General features: G+C 37.1%; 1 protein-coding gene across 13 annotated transcripts in view; it reads right to left on the bottom strand.

Moving 5' to 3' along the window:
• ENOX2 (ecto-NOX disulfide-thiol exchanger 2) overlaps positions 1 to 22,905 on the bottom strand; it is a 454,293-nt gene that overhangs the window by 72,036 nt on the left and 359,352 nt on the right. For all 13 annotated transcript variants that reach the window (XM_033118206.1, XM_033118225.1, XM_033118235.1 and 10 more), the window contains 4 exons: positions 17,419 to 17,652; positions 15,037 to 15,249; positions 13,179 to 13,285; positions 481 to 595 (listed from right to left, as the gene is read on the bottom strand). In XM_033118206.1, the coding sequence (XP_032974097.1) occupies positions 481 to 595; positions 13,179 to 13,285; positions 15,037 to 15,249; positions 17,419 to 17,652 (669 nt within the window). The remainder of the gene's footprint in view (positions 1 to 480; positions 596 to 13,178; positions 13,286 to 15,036; positions 15,250 to 17,418; positions 17,653 to 22,905) is intronic.

The raw sequence follows: 22,905 nt of genomic DNA, 5'->3' as shown, positions 1-22,905 counted from the left end.
TTCCAGAATTTCTTTTGCTGTATGTATTTTTTTTTACATTTGAATTGCAAATCCATCTGTTATGAATTTTGGTGTAAGGTATAAGTGATGTAGGGATCTAACTAATTTTCCTAAAAGTTTGGCTAGTTACCTATTTATGCATAAGCTCTCTTATGGTTTCTATTGTAGAACACATTATTAATAAATCAAATAAACCAAATATAGAACAATGATGCCTAAAAGTCTATTGCTCCTAGGAAAAGAAAGTCCACTTTTAATTAGGTACTGTGATGGAAGGTGGGAGCTAAATGGAGACCAGAGAAAATCCTGTAGCCACAGGTTGATACTCAGCCAGTTTGAACTTACATGGCCTTAGTAATTGTTCGTAGCTGGTTCAAGTCTGATGTGTTTGGGTTTGTGCCCATAATCTGGGTGTTAATGGTTCTAAAATATCATCTCTGCAAATATATGTTAAATAAAACAAAGCAGAATTATCTTTACCTGATTCCTCAGTTTCTTTTGTTTCTGTTGTTTCTTCTATTTCATCATCAGACATCTCCATTTCTTCTTCTCTCCTGATTCCCATTAATTCATCATTATGTATGTTGCGAATTTCCTAAAGTTAAAATGCATACTTTTTAGGTAGGAAAGTCTTGAAAATGTTGAGAAAATGTTAAGGATAAGATAAAGCAGGTTTTTTGATATATAACAAAACTTCAGAATACTTGTAAGGTAAAAGCAAAGGGGCATGTTGAGGCTGAAATCGTCTCAATAGAACAAAACAGACTTTTATACCCTGTCTTGCATAAGGCTTTCTTTCCATACCTAGAGTTCTGGCAGTCAATAATTCTTGTATCCCTCTCATCTTAGAGAGTACTGTTACCCATGAAAGACCTCTCACCTCTTACATGGATTTCTGAACTTTTCCTTAAGGTTTCTGCCATTTTCACCCTCCCACGTCAAATCTTTTGATTTTACTGCCTTCCATCCTCTTCCCTCTCCCCTTATAGTCTTACTCAACAGAATTCTTAGTCGAACATTTGCAGGTTTAGATGTTATAGCAAAAATGAGCTGTCAAGAGTGAGCTTCTACCAGATCACCCTTTCCATAGATAAAAACTATACTTTCTGAACAAAACACCAAACCAAACCAAACCACACCCCTAACTATTTGATGGCATTGGAAAGTTAACAAAAACAGGCATATTCTGAAGAGTTGCTGACTCTTGGAAGAAGGATGTGGGTCTCCCAGTTTTTAAGAGCATTTGCAGTCTGAGAGCAGACCACAGTTAGCACCTAATAGGGTAGCTAATTTTTTTCTTTTAAAAAAATATTTATTTATTTTTTTCAGTTATAGTTTACATTTAATGTTATTTTATATGTATAGTGCCAGGCGGGTACTAGACTAACTGGGAGATCACTGCATAAATTATATAAATGTCTAATCAGCAGGGTGGCTAAAATTTTAATAGAAATCTCATAGTCTTTATATCCTAAAGAAATCAAAAAGTGAATTCAGGGCAACCACAGCCACTGGAAAGTGAGGAGGGGTGTCTCAGAAAAGAGATAGCCAAAGAAAGAGAGATTGAAATTCTGTGTATCAGATCTGTTCAAATTTCTGCATGACCCTTGAACCACGAAAGCACAGGGCAGATTCCACACAACATAGCTAAGGCTAAACGAACTGAACTGAGATTTAAGCTGCCATCTAAGAGAGAGAATTTTCAGCTTAAATCTAATGTGGTCAATTGACCATTAAAGCTAAAGAAAACAAAGTCAATATTTTTTGTAAGAACATAAGAGAATCCAGAGACTTAAAAGCAAAATATTCACAATATGCAGGAAAACCTCCAAATTATTTGATATACAGAGATGTCCCATTTACAAGAGAAAGCAAAACCAACAGATCAAACTTGAAATAGACTAGATATGGCATTTAGCAGACAAGGAGTTAAAGCAGCTATTACAATTATCTCAATGATGTAGAGGAAATATACTCATAATAAATGAAAGGGTAGGAAGTCTTAGCAGAGAAATAAAAAAATTTTAAAAGAACCAAATTGAAATTCTAAAACAAAAATACGATACCTGAAGATATTTGAAATAAAAGTAATTGGATGAGTCTAACATTAGAATGGAGATGACAAAATAAAGAGAGAACTTAAAGAGAGAACAATACAAATTTATCCAATCTGAAAAACAGAGAGACAATAACTGGCATCACAGAAAAAGGAGAGATTAAATGATTCAAAATCTTTGAAGAAAAAATAGTTGAAGATTTCTCAAATTTGATGAAAGACATTAATCTACATATTCAAATAACTCAGTGAACCCCAGACAGGAATTGTGTGGGGAAAAAAAAAAAGTATGTCTAGGAACACTATAGTAAAACTGCTGAAAACTAAACATTAAGAGAAACTCTTAACTAAACTTATTGTGATAATCATTTCACAATATATGTAAGTAGTCATTATGCTGTACACCTTAAACTTATACAGTGCTGTATGTCATTTATACCTCAATAAAACTGAAAAAAAAAGAAAAACCTTCAAAGCAGCCAGAAAAAATTAACACATTATATACAGGGGGACAACAATTTGAATACTTTGATCTTTTTCAGAAACAATAAAGGCCAGAAGTCAGAGGAATGATATCTTTAAAGTGCAAGAAGAAATAAAAACATCTGTTTATTCAGAGTTCTATATTCAGAGAAAAATCTTTCAAGAATGAAGATGAGATAAATATATTTTCAGACCAAAGTAAATGCAAGAAATTGTCACTGAAAGACTTGCACTATAAGAAATGCTGAAGAAAGTTCTTCAGGCTGAAGGGAAGCACTACCAGATGTAAACACTGATCTTCAGAAAAGCATGAAAAACACTGGAAATGATCAAGATCACACTGTAAAAGTCACCTTTTCAAAAAGAGTAAACATGAGAAGTGTGCATTTTGGAGGAGCTTGCAATCATTTAGAGGCTATTTGATCACTATAAGAGGCTCCTCAGCACTGAGCTGAGAATTCTATGCCTAGATTAGCCCTAAATGGGCCATAATACAGGAAATATCCAAAGCTGTCTCGTGAAAATTACCTCCATTTAGGAGGATTATAAACATTTTAAATGGATTTCTTAATAATTAATGCTGTAGTTAATGACTATCTAAACTAATACCCTCCGTTTTTATTCCTTTTATCAGGAAAATAATGATTTCTATATCAAGTTAAGTTTTCACTAAAGATAAATACAAGTACCTTTTAAAAAGTGAGCTAATCAGTGTTATCACTGATAGGAAGTAACAGAAATATAGAAGTAATAGAAAATAGAAATACTAACATAGCATCTCTCACGTACTGCAGGGGCATTACTTAAAATAGAAGAAAATAATGACTTGCTTGAGAAAAATGAACTTAAAGGACTGTGTCAAGAGTGAGATTTGTTATGTCTTATTTAAACTTGTGCAGAGAAAAAAAATTAATTGCTCATTTCTAAGAATTTATCCTACCTCAGGTGTCTAGGTTTCAGTTATCAAAGTGATGTTCTTGGAAAGGTGATTCTAATGAGGTTTGACACTGGCAAAATCAAATATTGTACCACTTACTGCATCAGGAAAAGTTATGGTTCTCTGAGCTGCCTAACAAAAATGTAGACTGTCAGAGGGTATAAGAAGAGACCAACTCTCAATTCACAAACATGTTGTCTAACTCTAGGAAAGTTAATGTGTTTTTCAGAAAAGTAAATTTTGTTCCTTTTAGGGAAATGTCCCAGGGCAGGAAGATCTAACTGAGACCTAAGACATGTCCTGTAGCTGCTCAGCATCCACAAAGCATCTTTCTGCTTCCAGTGGGGCAAAAAAGTATAGTCTCTTCTCAGAAGTATAAAAAATTTAATAACTAAATGATACAACTTAACTAGAGGTCTTTCACATATTTAAAAATATTCCTAGACAGTAGGATCCCTTTTTGTTTTACTGATGGTTTCCTTTGCTGTGAAAAAAACTTTTTAGTTTGATGTAATCCCATATGTTTATTTTTTCTCTTACTTCCTTTGCCCGAGGGGATATATCAGTAAAAATATTACTCTGAGGAATAGGGTTTTATTCATCTTTTTATATTGATAGCACAGTACCAGGCACAGAGAATATGCTCAATAAATACTTCTTATGTGAAAAGATAAATAAATATTGGTGCTATGTGAAATGTAGTCTACATTTTGTTACATTAACTTATTTGCAGATTTTCTCCAGACTTAACTTGCTCAGACACAATTGCACAAAGAGCTTGCTGTGAAGCTAGTTGTTAGGAATGAAATCCAGAACGTTTGATCTCTGCCCTTTGCAAATCGCTCATAGGAGAAACTAAGACTAAATATTTTTCCCAGAGGATTTCAGGGAGCTGCAGTTTTCCTATTTGTTTGATTTGAAATAATTTAGATGGGCTATGGTGTTAAATAAAGGAGCAAACTTATTTCTTAACAGCATCGACTCCATTATAACTAGTATATATGTATTCTTTGGTATTAACCTAGAGAGTTCAAATTTGACTTAAGAATCGGGAAGGACCAGTGGAAATAATCCATTCCTTGGAGGCTCTGGTCTACAGAGTTCACATGTATGATACTGATGCTTTTGAAATTCTACCACTAAAATGATCATGAGTTAGATTTGCAGATCACTTATTGCTTTTATGTCCATTAATCAATTTGATCCTTACCATGGCTGTCTTTACTGTCTCACAGGGGAGGACTCTGAGGTTAATAGAAGTGAGGAAATATATTAAAGGCTACTTGGTAAGTAACTAGTTAATAAATGTTGAGGCCATTTCCACAGTTTTGCACAATTTACTTGAGAAGAGAGACGGTGATGCTCAGTATCATTTTATTAAATCACTAACCCAACAATAAAATATTTGCTTACAAAACTATTAAATATTTTACTTCATTTTAAAGTTTGCTGAAGCTCAAGTTGGCAAGCAAAATATTTAATTTAGTGGCGCTGTGAAGATACTGCCTCAGTCCTATTACATCAGTGGTTTTCTATGGGATTTATGTGAAGAGGGCTTGACTGAAAATTTTATACTCTGAAATTGAGTATAAAATTTATCACTGAATTACACTATAAATTTACACGTCAAGCCTAAAATTCTAGGTGTTTGAATGGTACAGCCATACAACAGGAAAAATACGGTAACCGAAATAATATTCACCTTACTAGTAATTTTCTGAGGCAAAAAGGATTATGTTGCAGCGTAAAGTGCTTTCTGTTGTTGTTGGCAAGTTCATTGTTCTATGACTCTCTAAGTTATCAATAAAGGCCCTGTTTAGACAAGGAAATGGCTACTGTGGCAGTCCTGGTTTTACTGGGTTCTCTACTCAAATTCCTTTTAAGATGAAGAACTATGTCACATGATTCTCCTTTTCTCTCTTTTTTCCTTATCTTGTTTTCTCCTTCTTTCCTTCTTTCTTTCCTTCCTTCCTTCCTTCCTTCCTTCCTTCCTTCCTTCCTTCCTTCCTTCCTTCCGTCAAAACTATATTTATCCAGACAGAACAAAGACAAACACTACCTGATATCACTTATATGTGGAATCTAAACAAGCCAAACTCGTAGCAACAGAGGGTAGAATGGTGATTACCAGGGGCTGGGGGAAAGGAGAATTGGGGAGATGTTAAAGGGTACTAACTTACAACTAGAATAAATAACTTCTGGAGATCCAATGCACAACATAGTGATTACAGTCAACAATACTGTATTATATACTTCAAAGTTGCTAAGAAACAAGATCTTAAATGTTCTCACCACAAAAAGAAACAATAATCACGAGACATGATAGAGTTGTTAGTTAAAGCTTATGGTGGTAATCATGTTGCAATATATAAATGTATCAAATCAACACTTTGTACACCTTAAATTTACACAATGTTATATGTAAATTATATCTCAATAAAAAATATTAAGCATTTATTCTTGGCTGGGCACTGTGCTGGATAGTCTAGATACAAAGACCAGTGAGTAATGGGCAGCCCAATAAGTGAAAACAAAAAGGGGTCAAATATATGGTGAAGGAAGGAGAACTGACCCTGAGTGGTGAACACACAATACGATATACAGACGATGTATTATAGAAATGTACATTTGAAACATAGTTTTACTAACCAATGTCACACCAATAAATTTAATTAAAAAAATCAAAAAAAAAAAAAAAATATTACTCTGGGTAATGTCTGTAACTTTCTTCCTATATTTTCTTCTAAGAGTTTTATGGTTTCAGATCTTACATTTAAGTCTTTAATCCATTTTGAATTCATTCTTATATATGGTATAAGGAGGTGGTCCAGCTTCATTTTTTTGCATGTGTCTGTCCAGAAGATATTTGTCAATGATATATCTGATAAGGGGGTTAATATACAAAATTTATAAGAAACTCATTCAATTGAACTCCAAAAAAACAAACAACCCAATTAAAAAATGGGCAGAGGACATGAAGAGACATTTGTCTAAAAGATGACACACAGATGGCAAACAGACATATGAAGAAATGCTCAACCTCACTAACCATCAGAGAAATGCAAATAAAAACCACAATGAGATACCACCTCACCCCAGTCAAAATGGCTGACATCAATAAATCAAAAAACAAGTGCTGGTGAGGATGTGAAGAAACGGGATCCCTAGTGCACTGCTGGTGGGATTGCAGATTGGTGCAGCCATTATGGAAATCAATATGAACGTATCTCAAAAAACTGGAAATGGAACTACCTCATGACCCAGCAATTCCACTCCTAGGTATCTATCCAGAGAAATCCAAAACATTAATTTGAGAAAATTTATACACCCCTATGTTTATTGGAACACTATACACAATAGCCAAGACATGGAAACCAAAATGCCCATCAGTAAACGACTGGATTAAGAAACTGTGGTACATTTATACAATGGAGTATTACTTGGCCATAAAGAAGAATGAAATCTTACCATTTGCAACGATATGGATGGACCTAGAGAACATTATGCTTAGTGAAATAAGTCAGACAGAGAGAGATAAATACCATATGATCTCACTTATATGTGGAACCTAAAGAAAAGAATAAATGAATGAACTAATCAGAAACAGTCTCAGAGATATGGAGGAAAAACTGAGTGTTGCTAGATGGGAGGCGAGTGGGGATGAGGGAGAAGGTGAGGGGATTAGAAAGAACAATCGGTAACCACAACATTGCCACGGGGATACTAAAGTCAGTTTGGGGAATATAATCAATAATGTCAAGATTTTGTAGGGTATCCGATGGACACTTGTCTTATTATGGAGACCACTTCAGGGATGGTGTTGATGCCTGATCACTGCACTGTACACCTGAAGCTGAAGCTGAATAATAATGAATGTTAGCTATAATTTTGTATACATATATATTAAATATATATATATATATATATATATATATATATATATATATATATATATTCACAAGAAGTGGAGTACAGCATTAGGAATAGAGACAGTAGAAATATAACTAACGGCTGTATGTGATGTCAGAGGGGGAGGGGGTTATCACTTTGTGAGGGGTATAAATGATAAATGTCTAACTATTCCATTGTTTTGCTCACCTGAAACTAAAAAAAAAAAAAAAAAAATGTCCCTAGAAATATAACAGACTTATGGGCAAATTTTATCTCAATGCTTCAAATTACTTCAGGAACTAGTTACCAGTTCCTTTAGTATATAATGAAATGAGGATAAGAAAAATTAAGGGGAAGCTTGCTCTAAGTTATTCAGTTAGGTTGGAAAAGTGGCAGAACTTGGAGTCCTCTAACCACTAGACAATGTTTTTTTAGCTACAAAGAAACAGACCTGTATCATTATCTATCTATCTATCTATCTATCTATCTATCTATCTATCTATCTATCTATCTATCTATCTATGTATCTATGAGTTTATTTAAGCCAAACTGATGATATATGCTGGGGACCAAGCTCTCAAATGCTCCCTCATTACTCTTCTATAAATATCCAATGCTAAGTCACATGAATAGGATAGAAGGCAAAGAGAACATCAGAGGATAAATGGTACAATACTACAGTAAACTTATGGGAAGCATTTAGTAAATGACAGTACCCCTAAGTAAAGTAAGTGAGATTTTAATTCTTTGAAAACCTTACCATAAAAGGTCCTGATAGCTAAGATACTTACTTTCTGTATTCTCTGGTCGATCAAAAAAGCTCTACTTTGGGAAACCAACCCTAACAAATACTTTCAGAGTGAAAGGGTGAAAGGTGGCATTTACTGAAGGAAGGAACTCCACCTAGCCTGAACATATGTGCAGGCAGAAGGAGGACTCTGAGCCACTGAAGTGCAGGGAGGAAGAGAAATAGCACTACCTCCCAAATTTGCCCCTTTCCCCATTCTGAGATTTGAATCTAGTGCAAAACGAAAAGAGTGGCAATGGCATGCAAAAACATTTTCCAGAAATTTTCATTTGTAAATCTCTACCTGAAATTGAGTCGGTCACATGACTAAGAGACTACATCAAAAAAGGTAAGATAGCCCTCCTAAAGTTTCTATACCACTTACTTGCCCACAGTAGGCCTGTGATAATTTTCATTTAAACAGTGAACTGTTATTGATTTCTGAAAACGCATTATAATGGCTTTGAGTCTGTTCTAATGGTAACTTTTCTGAAGCTTAAAAATTCACACACTACTCCACATTGGAGGACAAAGCACTTTCAACATAGAATAAAAATGAAACCCTAGACAGAGGAAAATGCATGAAAAGAATCAAGTGTGTACCAACTGATATTTTTTATTTATCATAAAATAAGCAAATCATAAATCATTGTATGTTAATTATCTAACTACTATATAGTTCTACAAAAATACGTGAACTTAAATTAATCTTTTATGTACTCATGTTTTGTTACAGGAACATAACTATCAGAAAAGCAAAATTCCTTTTTAATTGTGTAACAAAAGCTTATTTACCCAGACTTTCAACATTATCAGGATACTAGGTGGGGAAGGGGTGAGATGAAGGAATGGAAAGGAGCAGAGGATGGGGAGATAGCTTCTACCCCTATGCAGAGATTTGATTCTGTGATATCATTCAATACAACGAAACAAATCACAAACACAGGTTCTTAATCAATGTCTATTATATGACACATAATGGAAATGCAAATTAGGTTGATCCAAATTGTGTTATTATGTGTTTCGATGGCTGAAAGCCAATAGCTACTATTAGTGAAAATGGGTCCTAAAACAAGGGTATGCAGATGACTTGACCATCTATCTGCAAACAGTTCTCCAGAATATGGAATGGGAAGCCTGGAAATCTAGAGAGAGTTATTTTAACAATCACAGTATTTCATTTTAGTAATCGCCAAGTCTCTTTCCCTCATATTAGGGAGGATGGAAGTGGGTAACTTTAGTGTCTACTGCCATGGCTCCAGTTTCTATATACTTGTATTATCCAAGATATAACTTCTAATCTATGCCAGCTACTCAGTGAGAGAAATTTGCAGGTTTTAAATGATTCTATAGAAAAAGTTTCCACAACACAGAGAACTGCCAGTAAAGTCACTATAGACACTAACTGTTAGTAGGGGATTTTAGCCTTCCTAATTGTTAGTAGGGGACTTTAGCCTTCCCCTACTAACAGTTAATCCTTACTAACTGTTAATAGGGGACTTTAGCCTTCCTTTCAATAGCCTTTCCAATTGTATCAGCAGGAGCCTCACACATATAAATCAGAAAGGTAAACCAGTGAAAATGACTCCTTAGCAAACTAGGCTGCCTGGCACATGCTACCAAAGTGAGAAAATGTCTGCCTTTGGGGACATTTTCTTCTTACTCCATAACCTCTCTCACCAGAGTAAGACAATGTTGGCTGCTGGTAGGAAGATTACAATGAGACAAGGGATAGGTATTTTGTGACATAAGGAGGTCTGGGAGGCTTATTCTTAGAGGCAACTGGTAAAAATGTTCAGTGCCAGAAACTTCCAACTTGATGAACCCCCTTATTCAGGAGTTGTAGCTTCAATGACTAAGTCAAAAAAAGAAAAAAAAAAAGCCAGTCTAGTTGATTTAGTCATGGGGATGCTCTGATTCTCAGTGGGGTGCTATGCGGCAGCCCCAATATAAGAAGACAGTTTTGTCACTTTCTACAGGATACCTCCTTTACTCCTCAGAGTTGCCTGTTACCAAGAGAAAGTATGCAGAGGCTGAAAAAAAGCCATGATTTAAAGAAGCACCAATATAAAGTAGAAGAGGTCTTTTAGGTTTAGGAAATGCAATGCCAGAGGAAGGTGATGAGTTACGTTCTACTCTCAGTTGTTTTACGTATCAAGATTGAGGTATTCTAGGTAGACCTTAATTTAGTCCAATAGGCATGAAGCATTTTCTGGGTTTTTACAAAGTCTACAAGCCACATTATGAAACGTAGTTCTTGGTAAGTCCTGCTAGCCGTATACTTTATCTTCATCACTCTGCCAAGGAAGCTCTGCTACAAAAGTAGGTGATAGGGTATATAGCTCTCAGTTCTCCACAGACACAGAGAAATGTCTAGCTCACTGGCATAGCTATCTTCACTGAGAAGGTAATTAAACAAAAGTATATACCCACCAGATAGGTAAGCTTGATATAACTACAGAGAGCCTTGATGAATAATATTAATGGAAAATATTTTATTGCAAAGTCGTTTATGGAAGAGTTGGGCCTTAGGCAAGTCAGTGCTCCAACGAGAGGTTGCCTTCCTCCTATAAAAAGGCAATGCAGATGCTCCTCCACTTACATAGGGTTATGACCTGATAAACCCATCATAAGTTGAAAATATTGTAAGTCAAAAATACATTTAATACACCTGACCTACCAAACATCATAACTTAGCCTAGCCAGTAGAACACGATATCCAAAAAATGTTGGCAACACAGTACACTGTGGAGTATAGGTTGTTTATGCTCATGATCACATGACTGGCTGGGAGCTGTGGCAGGCTGCTGCTGGCTAGCATGACAAGAGAATATCACACCTCATATTGCTAGACCAAGAAAAGATCTAAATTCAAAATTCCAAGTACAGTTTCTACTGAATGTGTATCAATTTTGTACCAAAAATCTTATGTTGGGACCGCCTGTATGTACTGGCAGGGCTTTCAGTAATGGGTGGAGCAGTTCAGACAGCTTCTTCTTCCACCCCCTAAAAGGGTTATATATATATGTGCATTGAATGGAAGGTAGAAACTTAATACTGCTTTACTACAATTGTAAGACATTGAGCATTTTTCTCTCAACCTTTATTCTTCTGAATTATTCAAACTACACTAAAGAGTTTGGATATTTTAAATTTAGGGCACTAAACTCCACCCTTCCCTTTGATCACTTTTGTTACCCTTCTAGCTCCCTGAAATCCAATGCCATCTCATCCTGCATTGCCTGTCATAATACCTGAGACAGAGAATTCCTCAGTAAATGTTTGAATTGAAATGTTGAATTTTGTTTGTTTGTTGAGGCCCTAGGATTCTAAAATCATTTTGTGTTACAGTAAGACAATAATAGTTCCTTTTTAAAAAAATTCCTAATTCCTTTTAAAAACAATTAAAAATATTACTGGCTTTTCATGATTCCACCCATCCATTGAGCTGAAGTGTTCAGAGATTTCTCCCCAGTGACTCCCGGTCCCTTTGCTGAACAAAAACTGATGGCTCACAGACAATTTATGAGTATGAACAGGGCTTGGCTTATTTTCCCTTAAATACTCTTCACAGTTTTCAAATTTTGCCACACAAGCTGTGTCATGTATTCTCATGAAAGACAGAAAGAATAAATCATTATCTTCATTTTATAGGTTAGGAAACTGAAGTCTACAAAAATTAAATGATTCACTCAAGACCACAAGGCAGTTTATATTAGCATGAGAAGAATTTCTAGTCCTGAATTGACCACTTACTAGTAGTGCAATTTTGTGTATTTCACTTCACATTACTGTTTCAGTTTCCTCACATGTAAAACATGGATACTATACCTAGTTATTAACCCTTATGAGTCATTAATGATAAATTGAAATAATACTATTTACCATTTATATAGCATTTACATTTTTTCAAACTGTCTACATATCTCCCATGTCATTTAATCCTGTATGACTGGTTTCATTATTAACTCCAATGTACCGGTGAAGAAATACAGACTGAGAAAGGTCGACTAACTTGTTCAAAGTCACATAGCTATAATGTGTCAGAGCTGGGATGTGTATTCATGACTGACTCTAAGTCCAGTGTTCTTTCCAACTACACCAAATCTTTTGGTTTGGGAGGTAGGTTAGATAACCAAAGGGAAAATGCTTTATAAAATGTAAATGCTTTACAAATGCTATTTAAATGTTAAGGAATATGACAACTTGCATTGATAGATATAATGGGACTGCTATCAGACTGGCAAAGAGAACTCAGAAACGAAGTTGAAAAAGTGGCTGGACATATAGATCAAAAGTGTCAGGGCTGGGTAATGAAGCTGCCCATAGGACCAGAAGAACTTGAGGTATATGTAACACCATTCCAAAGGCATATCAGTAAAAACATACCTCCCATCTTGGTTTTTAACCTTGGATTCAGAATAGCAACCTCACCACATCAGACACATTCTATTGTTCCGCTAAAAATGTTACTTGAGCACAAGCAGAGAGGTATGTGTCAACCTTAATCTGATATCAGAGTCCCCTGCTACCTTTAAAGTTGTCACCTATAAATATGGCTGAGCAGGTTTGAGAAAAAAACAAAAAAAAACAAACAAAAAAACCCCTCAGAATTTTCAATGCTCCAATGTAATACCAGGCAACTTCCAGCCGCAACTGTCAAGATGCTCTAAAAAAGACAAACCTAATAATACTAACATTAGATACACAGGTCAGTAATTATTATTGTATCTAAGACTACCTAGCTTAGAGAAATAAACTGATCATTTTCATACCTACATTTTCACTACTAAGGTTTCTATCCAGTAGAATGCATTCAAGACGTGTGCACATTTATTACCCTTTCGGCAGTAGGTGGTCTAGACACAGTGACAGGTTATAGAACATATCTTAGTGTTTCATTAGGGCCTAGTTGTGACCATGGGAGCTTGGCACTATTTAATTCTGGCTAAACTCCAAATCAATAACTTGTTAAAGAAAAAAACAATCCCCTTCAGGGGCTATCAGAATAAAAAGTTACCAACCTCAGCTTGTTTGCACCAAACACTGATGTTTTTACGCTGGGCTTTTGTGAAGTGGTCCCATGCCTTTTGTTTGGAGGCAGAATGGTACACAGCTACTATCTGCTCAACTGCAGAGTCAGACCAGCAGTTGAATCAGGCCAGAATATCATCCAGGGATGGCAAAAGAGAGAAAAAACAGAAATAAGAGAAGCATCAGGTTTGTTGTGTCTTCTTGAATAACACTACTAGACTATGGTTGTACTTGGAAAAGGCTACGTGTGTTGGGGTACCATGATTTTAAAGGTGATTCAAAGGTAGAGATATCAATATACAAAAAGAGAAAAGGGAACTCCAGAAGGTTTGAGGTTAAATGGCGACGCAAGTTTTAATACAGCCAGTCTGTATTCATTCAGGCAGGAGAGGCAAGAGTCATGGTGAATGTGATTGAGTGCCATTGACCCTGCACAGCATGACAGCAAACAGTGGACTGTACCAGTTCCTTTTGACCATTGTCTTCTTTCATAAACTAGCCCTCCAAAATGAGCCTCGATGCTTCTTTTCAATAGAATCCATCCTTTTATTTTTCTGAGGTTTGTTTAACCAGAAGCATTAAATCAAAACCTAAGACAGATGGAATCCATTTTAGGTCTACCCATATAGGCTTGTCGACTGGAGAAACGTAAGTTTCATGAAAGAACACTGTAAGTGCAGTCCTAGATAGCATTTTTCAGGGTCTCTTAAAATGTCAAAGGGGAAATGTGTACAAATATTCTGGGGCTTTACCTTAACCAGTTTAAAAGAAGGAAAATTTAGACATGACATTTTTTTGAGAAAGAAATGAAGGACAAGAGCCTATGGATGGCTGAGTGTTCACAGTAAGAAAATCCAGAGGTGCTGTTTCTTTCTTTATAGCCATGCTTGTATCCTGTCAACTAAGTATTTAAGGATTTAAATTCCCATGATGCTTGCTTCTCTCTTTTTCTATTTATTATGAAGTCCTAAAAACATGTGATTTCTCCTCCTGGATTCTATGCCCACATATACTTTAAAAATAAAATGGAAAATGAGATAATTCCTCCTTAATCCTAATCACATATGAGTCAACTATGGGAAGTCAAGTATGAGAAGAGTGGGCCATAACAGTTCAAAAGAAAATCATAAAACTATACCCTTATTCTTAACGTGAATACAGTTTCTTACTCAAAATATATGAGTGCACAATGTTATAATACGGTGAACTAAAAATATTACTTGAGAATTTTTCTGATATGCCTCATTTAAGAGACCTTGGGTAGGTTTAGAGTGGTACTTCATTTTAAAAATGGTCATTTCACTGGCTTCCCATCCTGTCCCAGTGTCTATGACATCTAGTAAAGGAAATGTAGAAGAAAGGAAACTAAAAACAAAAGATTGAATTAGCAAATTTGGCTTTCATTCAATCACCTTGGGAAATATAATTACATTTATCACTAAAATTGAGTACCTGAAAAGCATATTATAACAATGATGCAAATCTTACAAATGGTAATGCTACATTATAACTTCAGCAACAAAATCCCAAACTTTCCACTGAGGCCAGGGGCTTCTTGTAATTTGAGAGCAAGTAAAAGTAGAAGCAGAGGATTGTGGCCTAAGTATCAGCGTTTCTAAGGAGCTGAAGTAGATATACCAGAGAAAATGAACATAGGTGGTCCCCACATGTATCCTGTGAAATTGGAGGAGGGGCACTTGGCAATATAAAGAGAGTGCAAGGCAATGAAGAAGAGAGCCTTGCCCCTTGACACAGAATGACTTTGTAGGGCTGGCTCCTGTGTAGAAAAACTGGTGACTAAGTGAAGTGCCCTCTCATCCTTTCAGCGGAACTGTGATTTCCACTCACATTGAATGAGAATTCCAGAAAGGGACTGTTTGAACTTCTCCTTTGCTTCTTCCATGTCTTTCTCATGGGCAGCTTTCTCATTCACCAGGCGGCGGACATGGCTATTGGCCGACTGGATCATGGAATAGAAGTTGTTAGCGCTGCGACGGTTCACCTCTCCTCGCTCAATCCAGGTGAGCAAGGTCTGCACAGCTTCTGAGAATTTGGAATCATCTGAGAAAAAAAAAAGAATTTAGTTTTAGAGTCAACAAAAGGAACCAAATCTCGATCTATTTCCCCAACATGTTGGCAAGGAGGCCACCATGACTTTATGGCAGTAGTTGTTGAATGAATTGCTGAGAATGAGAAACCATGCATGCACACACATATGCACACAGGCAACAGGCAGGCAGACAGACTGAAAGAATGAAAGACTCATAGTCATTGGTTGTAGTCTATGAAGAATTATTTTCAGAAAGACAATTCTTCCTTCTTTCTTTAAACAAATTTTCGTTTCTGATATAGTTTTGACATATTGCAAATTTCTTAACCTCTCTGATTGTATGTGTACATGTGTGTAATGTATGAATTAGCAGCTGAGAGAACTTCAGAATTCCACAACCTATTTTTTAATAAGAAAAACTAAACTTGAGTCTAACTTCAATTTGACAGTAACTATTTTCCTGGATCCATGGAATTATAGTGTTGGAAGGAGGCTTAAGAAGGAGTTAAATGGGTAATTCTTTAGGAATAAACACTTACATCTTTGACCTTTTACAACATCACTCCTGCAGTCAATCCACAGCCTCAGGCCTTCCAATTAGTCTCAGTCACAATCTATTTCCGTGTAATTCATTCTATTTCTACATTTCTCCGCATAGCGTTTTGCTTGCCTGAGGAAACTTCCAAGTAGATTTCTGTAGCTAGTTAGCAGTTATTCTCTGATGTTAAAATAGTAGCACAGCTCTTCCAAAGCTTCTGGTCTAGCTTCCTGTGATAGCCACTTAATATATTCTCCTGTTAAAGACTCCTGAGAGGTAGAGTCCATTATTATCTCATTAAACACCCAGTTTAATGAGGCTCCACATCCCTCTTTGGCCAGAAACCCTTATGTCCAGTGGAAATATCTCTCACTGCAATTTGAAATTCTTGCCTCTTGCTTTTTTTCAGTGCAGACATATATTGAGAGGTCAGCCTTCCCTTTATAGCAGCTTTGTATTTCACTATTTGCATACAATCTTTATGTGGATGCTCACCTTATGCTTGAGATCCACTCAACCAGCAAATTCTGTTTTTAAAAAATTCAAATTGACTGGTTTGGTATCATGTGAACAGGCAAGTCTTGGACCTGGTATCTTTCCAATGCTTTCAGCCTTTCCAGCTTTCCAAAATGTACCATTACTTCTGTGTCTCTATTCTAGACTCTGTTTTTTGCTTCTCTCTTACAGGAAGACAAAAATCAATCCCCCCAAAAAAGATTTCTTAAATGTGTGAATTCCTTAGGCTATATCATGAAAACACAGTTTGTTGAATGAAACTTATTTTGAAAGTGGAATTAGAAGCATCTTGCTGAGACTACAGCACAAGAAGCAGGGATAATTCACAGCATTAGAGCTGCTGGGTTGGTGTCATCAATATGATCAATGAGACACTAGTATTCATCCAATAAAATCAACCATACTTAAAGAATGAAAAAGACTAAATTTGAGCTACTAACACAGGAGACCAAGCAAGGCTATTAATGTTAAATTAGCAAAATGGTTTTGAGAGTCAAGCAAAGGGAATAGGGATCAAAACTAAAGGGAAAGCAGACTCATTTAGCAATGTCTAGAAGTCTCCATAGTCACTGTGTGAAAAAGTTGGCCATTTTAAATGATCAAACAAGTCCTCTTTTAGTTGGTGGTAGTTAAGTCTTTGAGTGATATAAGAATGTACACTGTGACTACTTTCTGGGCCTCTGTTTTTTCATCTGTAAAATGGAGATTTTACCAGAGTTTTCCAGAGTTGCATCAACTTCGAACATTCTGATTTATAACTCAAAACTAACTTGTTATCCATGATGAAAGGGGCATACTTACTGGTCTCAAGTCATGGATCACAGCTAAAATTCTCTGATGTGGAAAAATGGAAAAAAACTTGTTTCTTTCTAGTTACTTGGCATGTGGAGAGAAAAATGCCATCCCATGAGAGAGTGAAGGAGCAGAGACACAGGTGGGAGGGACAGATTTTCTGGTTTCTGAATTACTAGGTACACCTCTCTATCTGTAAGGCTCCAACACACGAAGTGCTTAGAATCCATTGGTGGAAAACTCAAAGGATAACTGACAACAATACAAATATATTTATTAAATTTCCCCAAAGAGAAGAGTTCTTTTAATCACAAAGCTTGAATGCTTTCTATACCTTTTAGTTTTTCAGCAACAATGCTGCATTCATGATCTGAATAGTGGACCACCGGAGGTGGAGATGGTGGGCGCAATCTTTCTTCTTCCATCCTTCTACGGTGGCGCTCCTCCCTTGCTAGCATACGCTGTTTGCATTCCCACTCATATAGGTCATCTCGAGCCTGTGCAAAATCTACATGTAGCCGGCCTGTGTCCTTCTTGTCAGTGCTAGAGCCCAGGCGAATACGGTAACCTAAGTGCACAAGAGGGAGGGAGAGGAATATAAGAGCAGCCCAGTGAGTGAGCAACTGTTAGTACTTTTCCAGGTTCAGTGCTTCAGATGCAGTTACAGCAGTTTCAAGTGACCACATAACCCCAAATTCTCTCCCCGCTACCAGCAAGGTGAACTATCAAAACACTTGGAGTATAGTCTCATCTCTGATAACAGTTTGCTATTCTATGGGTTGGGTCAGTCTTGTTTGTACGAGCTCCATTCCTCCACCTGCCATCTTACCTCTGGCAGAAGGAGGCTCTGTGGGTAATGGTATCAAGAATGAGCCTTCTACACGTGTCCCATTTGGGAGACCACCTCAGGGAAGATGTAGATGCCTGATCACTGCACTGTACACCTGAAGCTGAACAATAATGAATGCCAACTATAATGTTTTATATATATATATATATGTATGTATACACTTACAAGAGGCGGAATACAGCATTGGGAGTGGAGACAGTGGAAATGTGATGGCTCGGTGTGATGTCAGAGAGATAGTGGATGGGGGGAGGGGGTCCACAGTGTGAGGGATATAAATGATAAACATCTAAGTATTACTTTGTCTTGTGCACCTGAAACTAATTTTAAAAAAAAGTAAAAAAAAAAAAAGAATGAGCCTTCTGATGCAAAAAAAAAAAAAAAAAACCCACAAAAAAAACACAAAACACCCAGAAATAACAAAAGAAAAAAATCAACAAATGGGACTACAACTACTCAAAAGATTCTGCATAGCAAAGGAAATGATTTTAGAAAAGATAACTTACAGAATAGGTGAAAAATTTTGCAAACCATACATCTGATAAAGAGTTAACATCGAAAATACATAAAGAACTCAATCAACTCAACAACAATAAAAACATCAAAACAACCCAACTAAAAAGTGGGCAGAACTAAATAGACATTTCTCCAAAGAGGAAATCAAAATGGCCAACAGACACATGAAAAGGTGCTCAACATCACTAGCTATTAGGGAAATGCAAAGCAAAACCCCAATGAGATGTCACCTCACACCTGTTAGAATGGCTATCATCAAGAAGACAAGTGACAACAGGTGCTGGTGAGGATGTGGAGAAAAGGGAACCCTTATACATTGTTGGTGGGAATGTAAATTTATCCAACTACTATGGAAAACAATATGGAAGTTCCTCAAAAAAATAAAAATAGATCTACCACACTATTCAGCAGTTCCACTTCTGGGTATACACCCAAGAGAAATGAAAATGGAATTTCAATGAGATATATGCACTTTCATGTTTATTCACAATAGTCAAGACGTGGAAACAACCCAAATTCCCAAATGGATAAAAAAAGATGTGGTCATTATACACAATGGAAGATTTTTCAGCCATGAGAAGGTAAGATATACTCCCACTTGCAACAACATGATGGACCTTGAGCACATTGTGCTAAGTGAGATACATCAAACACAGAAATACATGTACTGTAATGATATCACTTATATGTGGAATCTAAAAAAGTTAAACCTATAAGAAAGAGAGTAAAATGTTGGTTATCAGGGTGTGGGAGTGGGGTGATAAGAGTGATGGTGTTTAAGGGTACAAACTTGTAACAGTACTAAATAAGCCACAGAGATCTAATGCACAGTATAATGAATATAGAAAATGAATTGTACTACAACTATGTAATGTGATAAATATTGCTACCTTGTCAATTATATTACAATATACAAATGTATCAAAATAACACACTGTATAACTTTAACTGTCCAATATCCAATATGACAGTGTTACATGTCAAATACATTCAATTAAAAAAAGAATACATCTTATACAGGCTTGGCAGAATGGAAAAAGTAGCCTCAAACTGTGGTGTCTTTGAATAACTTCAAGAGTATCAGTCAAACCACTACACAGAATTTTAATAAAATTTAAATGCATCAGCTTGGCATTTCAATCCCCCAAACTGCTTCCTAGATGTATTTGGTAACTCTGAACTACGTATTTCCAGGGGAAAATATAGATATGATGGGAACTGGTATGTGATCCAGGTGACATATATTTTGGGATCCTTAAAAATAGTGATAGTGTGCTTGTAATATGCTCAATATCCTAGTGCATAGGACTAGGATTCAGAAAACCAGGATTCAAGTCCATGCTTCCATTTTTCTGTGTGCCAGCTGTACTATGCCAGTTAAGTCACTTAACAAAAAATGGGAAAAAAGTTTTTACTAACTTTTTGAGTTTCAGAAGTTGAGCTAGCTGTTTTCCCACATATTTATCTCATTTCATCCTTAGCACAAGCTTGAAAAGTAACTCCTGCCTTAAAAAAACTAAAAAATGTGGACAAAATATACATAAAAATGGGTTTTAAGATACTGGGCAATGAAGACAGCAATTACTGAGCGACAAAAACCAAATGAGGTGATCCCTATGATTTCCCCAGCTTATTACCTGGACAGAGTTTCCAGACCTCAGAACAGGGAGGGGAACCCAGGTACATCATGGTGATTTCCTTGAGTGGAGGAGACTGAACTCAAATCCAGGGAGACTATGGCATGCAGACTTTGTATGGCAGAGTACTGGAAAGAAAAGAGCTATACAGAGAAAGAACTTCAAAGATCTGAAGAGAGTCCTCCATTATTATTTAGCTGAGTACTGATATGTGTGTGTGTGTGTGTGTGTGTGTGTGTGTCTGTGTGTGTGTGTGTGTGAACTACCAGAGCATTGGAGATAACATTTCCTGGAGTTTACACAGGGCTCGATATAGTTCCCTTTCCCACTAGCCAGAAGAGAAAAAGTAACAATTCACAAAGTATAGACTAGAGCAGTCAGAAAGGGTTTTGCCTTAATCAGTGGAGAAAAATTAGCCTAGACTAAATGCTGCTCTGGTTCTGCTGAACAAAGCATAAAAACAAGACTTAAAAAGATAAAAAATTTTCCAAGTAACTGATCTGCATCCCAGAATAAAGTTCAAAACTATTTATAAAAATGAAAAATATCTGGCACCCAATTAGGTAAAAATCCACAATGTCTGATATCCAATAAAAAATTATCCAACATGCAGATAAGCACAAAACTCAAAATGAAGATAAAAAAAAATCAATCAATTAAAACAGACCCAGAAGTGATACAGCGATGCTATAATAATAGATAAGGACATAAGAGCAACTATTACTATACAATTGGATTTCATATACTTATGAAGCTAGAGAAAAGATTGAACATATTAAGTAGAAACACAAGGCATAAAAAAGAACCAAAATCAAACTACTAGAGAGTTAAACTACAATGTATCAGTTGAAAAAAAAGTCACTGGATAGGAACAATGGCAAATTAGACATTTCAGAAGAAAAGATTAATGAACTTGAAGACATAGAAATAGAAACTATTCAAAACAAAACATAGAGAAAAAAGTCTGAAAAAATGAACAGAATACCAGTAAGCAGTGGGACAACTTCAAGGGGCCTAATATATGCCTAATTGGAGCCCTGATTGAAGAGAGGGAACGAATAGAAAAATATTTGAAAAAATAAGGGCAGGAACTTTTCTAAATTTGATGAAAACTCAAAAATGTAAGAATTTCAATGAACTCCAAGCACAAAAAACATGAAGAAAATTACAGCAAAGCACATCGTAATCCAATTGCTCAACATCAGCAATAAAAAGAATATCTTAAAAACTGCCAAAAAGAAATCCCAGACAAAATGGAAGAGTTGGTAAATGCTGTGCTTGCCTCGCACTATGACCACATTAAAATTACAACTAAATTATAGAACAATTAATCTGGAGAACCATATGAAAACTAGCTGAATAGAATCCTATAACTAAGAATATAAAGAAGAGGTTATGTGGAGACCACTAGGAGGGGTGAGGTTGCAAAATCGGCTGGCCCCACACCCACATGTGGCAGTTGAGCATTGGGAGGGAAATCTCAGCTGCAGAGGTCCCCACCGAGGAGTGAGGGACCATAGCCCAACACTAGGCTTCCCAGAACAGGATTCTAGTGCCGAGAAAAGGAATTCCCACATCTGGCTGTGAAAATCAGCAGGGATTCCATCCTTTGGGGTGAGACAGAGGGCTGCAGGAAACTCAGGCATCCTCTTTAAAAAGCCCATGAACAGACTCACCAGCTCCCAGGCATTCACCCTAAGCTCCGACAGAAGGACAACGACTTGGGAGGCACCAGAGACATACAGGGAGTGGCTTCAGGTTGAAAGGGCAGCTGCCATGGTCCCTGTGTTGAGCTCTCCTCCTGTGAAGCCTACAGGTGGCACCTATTTTTCCTGTGTGGAGGCCTCCCCCAACAGAGTCAAATCTGAATCTGCATTGGCTTGATGAAATCTGCTTGCTCCACTCTGGTGACTCCTTGGGACTATGTCCTATCCAACTCACACACTACCGGGGGCACTTTACATGGCAGGGAAACAGCCCTGCCCACACTGCACTCTTTCTTGGAAAACTCTCAGGAGTCTGTGGGCCCAGGAGGGCAATGGCTGGCCTTGGTGTGCTCTGAGACTTTTGCTGAGTAGCTCCAGGCTCAGCATGGGCACCAAACCAGAATCTACATTAGCCTAGTGAACACCCCTCACTCTGGTGACACTGACACCCGCCTAACCCAACTAGTGTACCGCACTAGTGGAGGCTCTGTCAATAACCAAGCTTGATAGGAGCCGGTGAGTGGCAGCAGGCGTCAGGGTGCCCTGGGCTTTTGGCAGAGCAACCCCAGGCCTGGTACTGGTGGCAGTCATCCTCAGTTCACAGTACAGCCTCTCCCATGTGCTTCCAGGTCCAGCACAGACAGCAACCAACTGTGGATTGCTTTTCAGCTCCTAACAGGTAGTTCCCAGTCAGTCACAGGCAGTGGCTGATTTGGCCTGCACCAGAGCCCCTTCCAAGAGACCTCAGAACCAACATACCCATACGTTGGTTTCTGACCACGGCAGAGCACCACACAATTAGCCCCACAAGTGGTATCGCCAAAGGTCAGTCTCAGCAGGCACCAGAGCCCACTGGAACAAATTCATCTCAATGGGATAAAATTCCAGCACAGCATCCCATAAGCTGTGGATGTGGTCAAACCCCAAAACCAGTCATTTTGAGGGTCAATCCTGCCACTGACATGCAAACAACAATCAAGTCTCAATTACAACAGGAGGGCACACACAACACACACAGGGGACACTCCTAGAGCACCCGGCACAGGAGACCAGGGAGACTGCACCACTGGGTCCCATAGAGCAGCCAAGACAGGGAGATATAGGAAATCTACCTC

This window comes from Rhinolophus ferrumequinum, chromosome X (assembly GCF_004115265.2).
Source record: "Rhinolophus ferrumequinum isolate MPI-CBG mRhiFer1 chromosome X, mRhiFer1_v1.p, whole genome shotgun sequence".
In the NCBI taxonomy this organism is placed as follows: Eukaryota; Metazoa; Chordata; class Mammalia; order Chiroptera; family Rhinolophidae; genus Rhinolophus; species Rhinolophus ferrumequinum.
This window is presented reverse-complemented; position numbering and strand designations above follow the sequence as displayed.